Source organism: Nansenia antarctica, assembly GCF_963989245.1.
Source record: "Nansenia antarctica genome assembly, chromosome: 7".
NCBI lineage: Eukaryota > Metazoa > Chordata > Actinopteri > Argentiniformes > Microstomatidae > Nansenia > Nansenia antarctica.
This window is the reverse complement of record NC_137677.1, coordinates 58,392,399-58,402,976: the sequence shown is the minus strand read 5'-3', so window position 1 is coordinate 58,402,976 and position 10,578 is coordinate 58,392,399. Positions and strand designations below refer to the sequence as shown.

The following is a 10,578-nucleotide window of genomic DNA, read 5'->3' as shown; positions in this document are numbered from 1 at the left end:
TTTTTTGTGTGTGTTGTAACTGTTTCGATCCATGCATGTCCTCTGTGGGTGTAATGTGTTTATATGTGCATTTATAGCTTTTATGAACTTGAAAAAGCGGTTGTTAAGAGCCATTATGTGTTATGAATGGAGGAAATCGCATAAAATATGCATGACTCTAGTTTGTTACGTCTCATGTTTTGTCATCCAAAACATGATTATTTCATGTTGCCCTCCTCTTCCACGGCATGGTCAATTATTGCCTTACAATGAGGCCATATGTTGTACAGTGGGGTATTCATACAACCGCTAATGGTGGCCATGTCATCATCATAACTATGGCCCCTAAAACGCCTGTAAACTTCAGTCTGTCCCATTTCCTTTGTCTTAAAAGGGGGATTACCCTAATTAATTAACTCATTAAATGAATTAACCCTGATTACCCCTAAGTAGAACTCACTATACTATAATTTACTCAAAAAACCTGAAGAGAGCTCACCACGTTCAGGCATTCCTGGATCATCTATACACAAAAATCGGATACATTCTGTTCACGATTCATAGAGTTCATCAAGTCATACACGCTGTTGTGATAAACCTTTAATTGTGCTTCCGTTTCAAAGGGACAACCCTAATTGTCACAGTAGGACTCCATCCCCACACTCTCCTGTCTCGTCCAATCCTTCCCAGCGTTATTTCTCTTGGTCCTCTCTGCCGCGATAATGGAGGCCACCACAGTGATCACCACGGTTACAGTCAGAATCAGCACGGTCACCGTCTCCCCGATACACAGCTTCGCCGCCACTTCCCTCATCGACCTGCCCTTCAGCTCGGCCGGCTCGCTGCATTTCAGTTCGGAGTAATCGTCCAGGAAGAGCCTCTGGACGCTGGCCAGCCTCGTAAACACCCTCTGCAGGTCACAGTCGCAGGTCCAGGGGTTCCCCTCCAGGAGGACGTGAGTCGCAGCGGTGCGGATGCTTAGCAGGGTCCTGAAGCGCAAGGTGCTGAGGCGGTTGTGTGCCAAGTCCAGCACGGCCAGGCTGGCCAGCGGGGTGAAGACCCCCAGCTGGGTGGAGTTGACCCGGTTCCCCCGGAGCCCCAGCAGCTCCAGAGAGCGCAGGGTGGAGAAGAGGCCCGAGTCCAGGGAAGTGAGGCGATTCCCCTCCAGTTGGAGGTGACGCAGGGCAGTCATGGTGCCCAACGCTCTGGGTCTGACCACGCTGATGAAGTTGGAGCTGAGGTCGAGCTTCTGGAGGTTGTCCAGGTTCTGGAATGTTCCGCTCTCCAGGACTGTGAGGTAGTTGTGGGCCAGGAGGAGCTCGTTGAGAGAGTCCAGACCCAGGGAGAAGCCTACCCCCAGGACAGCAACACGGTTACCGCTCAGGTCCAGTCTCTGGAGACCCTGGAGGTGGAGGAAAGCTCCGTCGGCTATGGAGCTAATGTTGTTGCCTTTCAATAGCAGTACCCTCAGGCTCCACAGTGTCCCAAAGGAGCCCACAGGGAGGGCTGTCAAGAGGTTTCTGGACTGGTCTAAGTACTCTGTGGTTTGGGGAAGAGCATCGACAGGGGAGGTAAAGTTCCAACCGGAGCAGTTGACATAGTTTATATCTGTGAGACAGTCACAGCGCTCATTGCAAGCTCTAACTGCTCTAAATGAAGAAATAATAACATACAGGAGGAGAGGCAACCAATTGAGTGAGGTCATCATGTCCCTGAAAGAAATACAAATCCTATCATATCATACAGTGTATGGCATGAAGTCCATTATTCCACAAGACATTATCAAGTGTTCAGCTATATTCAATGTTTAATTAGTCCAACACACTGTCACACTCACAATGGATTGCCAACATATTTAAATGCCAAATTGTCGTTGTGTAACATCCCATGGACACTGCCTCCAACAGCAATAAGTGTTATGAAAAGCACATTATTTACAAAGCCAGCGATTGTCATGCATCCGATGGTCAATATAACTATTTTCAAATGACAGTTGCCACAGCAACAATTACTATTTATGAATGAAAAGAGCAATTGAAGTATCTCAGCCCTTACCTGTAGTAAGTGTAAACCTCAGCTATAATCCTTATGCCTGGCCATGCAGCATCTGTCTGCTACGAGCCCAGACTGCAGACAGACTTACAGACAAACCAGAGAGGTGAGGCCAGACGTCTGTCAGCCTCTGAAAGAGGGGTCGGCTGACCCCCACCCACCGCCTCTGCTCCTCTGGCTCACCTGTTGACAGGTGAGGGACGCTCTAACAATGAAAGTGTGAATAATTCAGTGCATGGCGAGGGAAAAGCGCTGAGTTCCCTCTGCGGTCACACAGCACCGGAGAGACAGAGAGCGTTGGCACCATATCGGAAAACAACACTCCTACGGTGGGGCTTACAACCAGGCTGATAACAGACAGATGATATACGTGACACATCACAATGCATCACTCGTGTTAGATTAAACTTATAAAGTCATCATCTGGGTAGCAGTGGGGTACACGCCTGGATCAATAGACTTAAGAGTGTGTGGACTGACTACGAGTTGACAATTACTATAGAGGTCAAAAGAACAAAGAAAGACCTAGCGAGGGTCTTTTTTATCTGTGTTTGGTGTCAATAAATCACGGTTGGAGCAGCTCCAGTGTTGCAGACATTCCCTCCTTTCCGTTAAACCATGACCATAGCCCACACTCATTTAAAACACAACATGGTTCTCGCCCGCACCAAGCCCTAGCAGCACATCACCCACATCCTCGCCCGTCTGCACTGGCTCCCGGTCATGCTGGCCAATCCCTCCCACCCGATGTACTGCGAGCTGGCAGGGATGAGGAGCAAGTTCAGCCACAGATTTGTTCTCCCCCGTCAAAGTACAAAAAGATTTGGACAGTCCTTTATTCCAGCTGCACTCCGACTCTACAACCAGGCCCTGCAGGGTGGGGGAGACCTGGAGATGGAACTTTTGGAACTTTTTACTTATTGAGCCTGCACTGTTTTATGTTTTTTTATTGAATGTTTTTCTGTTTTCTGTACTGAATGTTTTCTGCCCTAACTGAGCTGTTTGACAACAAAATTTCCCCATTGGGGACAATAAAGGTTTTCAATCAATCAATCAATCAATCAAATCAAACACCGTATCACATTCAAACTCCTCCTGCTCACCTACAAATCCCTCCAAGGCCTGGCCCCCCAATACCTCTCCCATCTCCTCCACCACTACACCCCATCCAGAACTCTGAGGTCCTCTAAGCCTTCAGTGTGGCAGCCCCCACCCTCTGGAACTCTCTACCCAAGGATATCCGAGACTCTCCAACCCTGGACATATTCAAAGCTGCCCTTAAAACCCACCTTGTCACCATTGCATTCAACCTTTAGTAGCTGTTTCACTGTTTCTTGTTTTTGTCTCTCTGGCTCTGTTCTGTTTGTCCCATTCCCTTGTAAAGCGACCTTGGGTCTGTGAAAGGAGCTATATAAATGTAAGTTATTATTATTATTTAAACTCAACACAAAACAAGACGATTCACCCCTGGAGGATGAGAGAGTCCAGTTCAGGTTCAGTCCATGTATTCCATAAAGATGTGTTGATGCCCCATAGCCACCGTGCTCTCAGGCTGGGGAAACATTACTGGAAGCTGAGGCTCATTACTCAGCTCTCGTGAGCCGGGGAGAAACACCGAGGGAGTTTGGAATGGGTGTGGAATATCAAACCAGATACTCTGCCAGGGAGACCAACCAGGCGACAACCATCCGTGTTGATAACACCGCCATGCTCCATGTTGTCAACACAGATACAATATATTGAATAACTAATTCATTTCAGTACCTCTCTATCCAATTATACTGTCCTATCTTGTTTTAGTCTTTACATGTACACATTCTTCTTTCCAATTTAGATTGTGGTGTTGGCTTCCTGGATGGGTCTCACTTATTTAAAGTGGCCACCAGATGGCAGCATTGCTACATGCACTAGATCTAGAAGCGCTATTGAGAAGGCTAGTGTAACCCGATCTAGACCTTGCTTTTATGACAATATGATGATCAGTACAAATAGCACTTAAGAGTAGCAACATTGTTATGCAATGCACTGCCTCCTCAGATGCATTCATCTTGAAGGGGGAGAAGATATCTTGGATTAGAACAAACTTAGTCAATGCACATTGTGGAATGACAACAGTAAAAGGGATGCTATTGGTTAGTACAAATACAATCTCAAGAGCTTTGAGAAATAAAGAGACGGTACTATGTCAATATAATGGATTATTAATTTGTTATCAAATATGAAGAGCGGAGTGTTTTCTTCAGCATATGGCTACTTCGAGGACATTCTTGTATGTGGTTTCCAGTGGTTGCGGTTTGACATGGTTGCCGTGCTCTCTGTCATATCATTTGGCAGGTCATATAAGAGTTTTATTGATCATCTGTCCAACCAGGGCTTTTAGATGTTGGACCATGTGAGTGATATGTCTCTCCTGGCCCACTGTCACCATTTCCATGACATATATTACAGTAGGTGCCAGATCATGTTTCACATCGATTTTCAACATGAAATGAGACTTGAGAGCTGCTACTGACTACTTATTGACTCCCTTCTTGAATCCGTCGCGGCTTAAGAGATTTCAAGAGATACAATATCCTTTTATTTGCCACACAGCCACAAGTTTGGTGGTTGTTTGTAAAAGTTAGATTTCACTTCATCTCATACTAATAATATACCTTGTATTCATAAGCAGAGGAGTCATACAGCCTGAGGATGCACACAGGAGTACAGTATAGGCCTACATAGTTATGAGATAGAGAGAGAGAGAGAGAGAGAGAGAGAGAGAGAGAGAGAGAGAGAGAGAGAGAGAGAGAGAGAGAGAGAGAGAGAGAGAGAGAGAGAGAGAGAGAGAGAGAGAGAGAGAGAGTGTGGGAGTGATATTGACATCAATAGTGAGTCTGCTTGCTAGCTACCAGTAAGACAAGGCCGGGACATACATCAATAACACCTGCAGATAGGAGCACAGAGGTATACCTAACCTTAAACCTTTAAACAGATAGGGATTGATTATTAGAGAACGATGACATCGAGATATACCTCTGGCATCCCATGCCATCTATTTGGCCTTCTCCGGGTTTGCTCTAACACCTGGCTTGGACGGATGCTGCCTACAGCAGTCTTGCCTCTCAGAATATAACGAGCCGTTGTGCCTCTTTTCTGTCAGATATGATCTCGATGTCCAACCTTGCAAAGTTTTATGAAGTCCATTTATTTACCATTGCAGTCTACTCTTTCACGGAAATCAATGATTTAGATGTGCATCTGTGGGCCGCATCTTGTGTCAATGCAAGTGAAACAGCACCATAAATGATTAAGAGTTACAACACCTCTCTCTCTCACACGCACGCACGCACACATTCTCTCTCTCTCTCTCTCTCTCTCTCTTTTTTGGTATCTATGCATTAATCACACTTGTTTTCGCTCCCCCTTTTATCAGTGTAGAGATTCATCTGGTAGGAGAGACCAGGACAGGCTCAATACAGAGTTGTGTAGTGGAGCTAGTAGGGCAGAGAGGTTTGGATATGTGTGTAGGGTGGAATATTATTAATAATTGCAGCGGTTCCTTTGTGTAAAACACAGAATCGAAAAAGCGAACGAGCCCCATGTTGAAGTAGAGTCTCATAGTGGATACAACAATGCTCTCAGTCTCTTTGGTCTCTATTCAGACAAGAATTCAGGGCATTGTGACATGTTCAAAGGATTACTAATCAATAGAGTGTCTTTTTTTCTCTCGCTTTTTCTCAGAAGTAGTGTGACAATGAATGAAAATGTGTTGGGAGGTATCATAGCATACTTTTCTATCAGATTCATGTTCTACCATATCATTACTGCGAACGGGGACAAAGGTACAGTATGCAGGGTTACGCTTGTTTAAAATAAATGGTGCAGAATGTTTCCATTGTCCTCACCTGGATTGTTTGAAATGGTATTATCTTACAGAGCATAACGTGTTCCTTTCTGATGTAAATGTAGTAGTCTTCTAGCAGGCTTCTAGGTCTCAAAAACTTAATCTTAATGATCTATTGTTAACCAAACACACAACCTTCTAAATATACAGACCGAATATGCATTCCCCAACTTCTAGATCAATCTGGAGGTGACAACGATGAAGAGGAATGGAACTTTTCCATTATTATCTACAGTACTGTATGTGACTGATATGAATTATTGCGTATGGCAAATACAATTTCCCTCTTATTTCCTTATCTTTTACCTTGCCGTTGCTCCCTCTCTTATTAGCCTGTGGTGCAATAACAGCATGAGATGAATGACGATAAACTCTCTTTCTTCTGGGTAATTGGGGGGCTGTGGGTGGATTTTTTCATTTCCTTTCTCATCTGAGCTCTTCAACGAGGCAGGATCTAAAGCTCACTCCTCATTTGTTCAAGGACTTTAGAGGGACGTTTTTAAAAGTGCACGCCTCACCATTGGACACACCTCGGGAATGAAAGGAGAGCCGAGCTGAGAGAGAGAGAGAGAGAGAGAGAGAGAGAGAGAGAGAGAGAGAGAGTGCTCTCATGCTTCCTGTGGAACAGAGGCTCTCAGTAGAGTGATTGACACGCTACAGCGATGACATTTACATGTTGTGAAAAGAGGAATTATCATCCTGGTGATAATATGTGACTGGGGAATCACATTCAGTGATACTGTGTGAGGCGGCTATAAGACATTAACTCATCCTGGTGGTAGGGGAATTGGCATGCCATTTAGTAGCATTTAGATATCTATGCTATAGATTTGTCATGCCAATCTGTGATATGATTGATACACAGTATATGGATGTCTACACCTATGAAAACCTCTGTTTGATGGACTACTCAATTCTTTCAGAGATGTTGTCTGTCATCTATCTGATGTCAAGGATTGAGCGGAAATGCATAAGTATAGGGAATCAATAAGAGATTCAAGAGCTGTATGATGTACCATTGCTGCATTTCATTGAAACATCTATACTGATAGATTACCATGCATTGCACCGCTTATGTTGAAATATGAGAGAAAGGCAACATTTTCAAACTGATAGCTTTGACATTACAGAGACATTGGGTCGAACATGCAGTGTATCAGCGATCAATAAAGCAAATAAGGGACGAGAGACTGCGATGTACTCTACACAGTCACAGCTATGGATGTTGATCATGTCAGCCGACCCTATTCTGCTTTAAAGCCGCTTGTCTCTTTTTATGCACCTTATAAAAAGCTTTGCTCGTGTAATTTATTTCTGTATTCAAAAATGACCTTTCCCTATTGATTGCTGACCAATGAGAAACATAGAGGAATGGAAATGGCTCAGCACTTGTATAAACATGTCTAAACTTGGAGAAAAGGATATGAATCACTTTTAATTTAAATGCGCCAAGTTCTTGGAACAGGAACAGGAACAATGGGAAATGAATCACTGTTGGTATTGAATTAAACAAGTCCAAACCTCTGAACCCAGATGTTTCTACCCACAAGAGAGGGATTAGGAGGGGGAGAGAGAGAGAGAGAGGGAGAGAGAGAAAGAGAGAGACAGAGGCAGAACATGCTTACGGTAGGTAATTCTCTCTGTTCTAGCTGGCACAGGGTTCGTCTCTATGTCTAAAAATACCTGAGATGAGAGTGGAGGTCTGCCCCCCTCCAATGACGACAGATGTCATTCTGTCACTCTGTCCCATTTGCACCAGGGGAGGCAACGATACTTATGTGGAGGGGTTCACATAGTGTACTTGAGGTCCTACTAATACTGTAGGTTTTCAGGGTCACACTTTATTTGGACAGTCCTCTATCGATGATCTGGAGTTCCTCAAACTATCAACAAACGATCAACTGCAACTCTCGCTGATATCCAACAGATTGTTAGGGTTAGGTTTAAGATTAGTGTAGAGGTAAGGGTAAGGGTTGAAGATAATGCTATCTATCACTTTATCTGTCTGTCTGTCTGTCTGTCTATCTATCAATCACACTATCTATCTATCACTCTATCTGTCTGTCTGTCTGTCTAGCACACTATCAACCTATCTATCTATCTAGCACACTATCAAACTATCTATCTATCTCGTAAAAGGTGTAAACAAATATTTCCCAAAAGACACTTGACGGAACTGTCGTTCGGGATTTAGTTTTCGCCTGTGAGAAATTTTTGACACTTCTTACTTAAACCAGACCGTCAACCTGGTCGCTACCAGGTTTGTTCTGAGGGATTGAGAATTATTTGAGCCACATTCATGGAACGGAACTCAAGCTGAAATTATCGCAAATGATCTAAACTAGTCTCGATTGTCACACGTGAGTCCTCAGTACTTTATTTATCTAGCTCCGTAGCTCTACCATACAGGTCTGTTATTGTCCGGTTCTAACCTAGCCTACCTGACCCTGATGTCACTACGGTGGCCTGTACTCTGTGTCATATTAACGCACACACATTAACAATAACACCAAATCTCTCTTTCTAGAATCAATGGGTAGACTGCCATTGATTCATCAGACCGTAGAGGATTATTCAGCTTCTATCTAAAAGGTCTGATCTGAACCTGATCAAATAAACAATTCTACTAAAAAACCTATATAAACCATAGGCTATATTAAACACAGCATTTATCTTTCTGAACCCTCTAAATCTAAACGAACATAAAAGAGCATGAAACACATCTCTTCCTCCTAAACATAAACATATTTTTCAACTTCTTCCTTCTCTTTCAGAAATGTCTCATTTTTTTCTTCTGTCTCTTACAAGTCCAACCTAGTTGGTTTCACCACGACTCTCCCAGACCTGGTTCTAGGAGTAGCTGGCGGTTCTGGGACATTCTGCTTTGTTGGTTCTGCCGAACTCTGCTTTGGGACACATCCCAGAGGTTGCTCAGTAACACCACCGCTACTCTGCGTCGGTGAGGGCTCCATGGGGATGATATGGCGGCGGTTTCGCCTTACTGTCCCATGAGGTCCATCTGCGATATACAAACGCGGAGTGGCGGTGGCTGCTGACCACAACTCCAGTTGCACTTTGATCTGTGACCCACACTTCCTTTCCGGGAGTGAGCGTCTCGAGACTTTGTGCACGATGACGCCGGTTGTAGCTTTGTGCAACCGCCTCACGGTCGGGAAGAGCAGGGACCAGCAGAGCAGGAAGCGTTGGCACCGTCGTGCGGAGTCTCCTCCCCATCAGAAGTTGAGCTGGACCGTATCCGTTATGCAACGGGGTGGCTCTGTATGCCAGCAGAGCGCGGTATGGGTCGGCTGCCTTCTTCAGGAGACCTTTTACTGTCTTGACAGCGCGTTCTGCTTCCCCATTACTTTGAGGATATTTCAGGCTGCTCGTGACATGACGAAACCCGTAGGACGCTGCAAATGCCGCAAGATGTTTGTATTCTCAAATAACTCCTTCTCGTCCGGTGTCTCTCCCCTCTTCACAGGAGCACTTGAGAGTATACCGGCAGTCCACAGGCACTTTCCTGGCACATGAGCAATAGAGTAGGAATAGCGCATCAGGTGCATCTGGAAGTGCAGAATCCGCGGAGGGAGAGCATCCAACGGCTGAGACCCCAGGAGACTCGGGAGAGGCTTGTGGTCTGTCTCTAGCTGGAAGTGTCTGCCGATGAGAACGTTACGAAACCTCTCGCAAGCCCAGGTCAGGCCTAAGGCCTCCTTCTCAACCTGCGCGTATCTCTGCTCAGATTGTGTGAGAGACCGCGACACGTAGGCTACTGGTCTCCACACTCGAATCTTCAGTCAGAGGTATTTGCCAAAATCCCATGTCCCAACACCTCTTTCTCTCCTCTCCTCAGCCCGGCGACGCCCACAACATCTAGCGGACTCCTCCCAGGTCCCATCAGTGGCTTAGTAGTTGACTACCGGAGGGTAAGTCTCTGTAGATCTCTTGAAAAACAGTGTGAGGCATCACTGTAACACATCAGCACCTGTGTCTATTTTGAATGGCACACGTCTGTCATCGATGTCTATGCTGACCATGACCATCCATGGCTCATTATCAGGTGTGATGCTGCCTAAGAACACACAGTCCTCATCTTCTTTACAGGAGCAGGAATAGTCCTCTTCAACCTCATGTACAGATTTGGACGACTTACACACATCCTTGTAATGACCCATCTTCCCACATGAATGGCATTTCACCTCATTAGCAGGGCAATCACGCTGTGGATGGGACAGAGAGCTGCCGCATTTATGACACTGGACATTTTCCCCCTGGGTATTGGGCACTGTGTGGCTTGGCTGGGTAGCTGTTAGCCTGTTGAGGTTTGTTTTTAGCATATTTCTTGCTATTGCTTTTAAACACTCTGTCTACAGATTTAGCATCACTCGCCTCTGTCCTGGTGTCCCCTCGCAGAGAAGATTGCAGTCTTTTCACCTCTTCACCTCTTTCCAGGGTCAAGACCGGGTCCAGCTGCATGCGTTCGGACAGCCGCTTATCCATCAGTCCAACGACAAGCCTGTCACGAATCAGCTCGTCATGTAGCACTCCATATGTACAATGCTCCGCCAGTGCATATAGTGCAGTCACAAATTAGTCCACCATCTCGCATTCTCCCTGCTTGCACATGTTAAATTTGGCACGCTCGTAGATTAAGTTTT

The 10,578-nt window shown here is 45.3% G+C and overlaps 1 protein-coding gene across 1 annotated transcript; it reads right to left on the bottom strand.

Moving 5' to 3' along the window:
* Window positions 1–610: 610 nt before the first annotated feature.
* Window positions 611–10,420, bottom strand: LOC308162818 (uncharacterized protein; the record flags this gene model as incomplete). The annotated part of the gene is made up of 5 exons (XM_080536958.1): window positions 611–1,628; window positions 2,193–2,214; window positions 9,420–9,711; window positions 9,955–10,140; window positions 10,310–10,420. The coding sequence occupies 5 exons, from the start codon at window positions 10,418–10,420 to the stop codon at window positions 611–613; spliced, it is 1,629 nt and encodes a 542-aa protein (XP_080393084.1).
* Window positions 10,421–10,578: the final 158 nt, after the last annotated feature.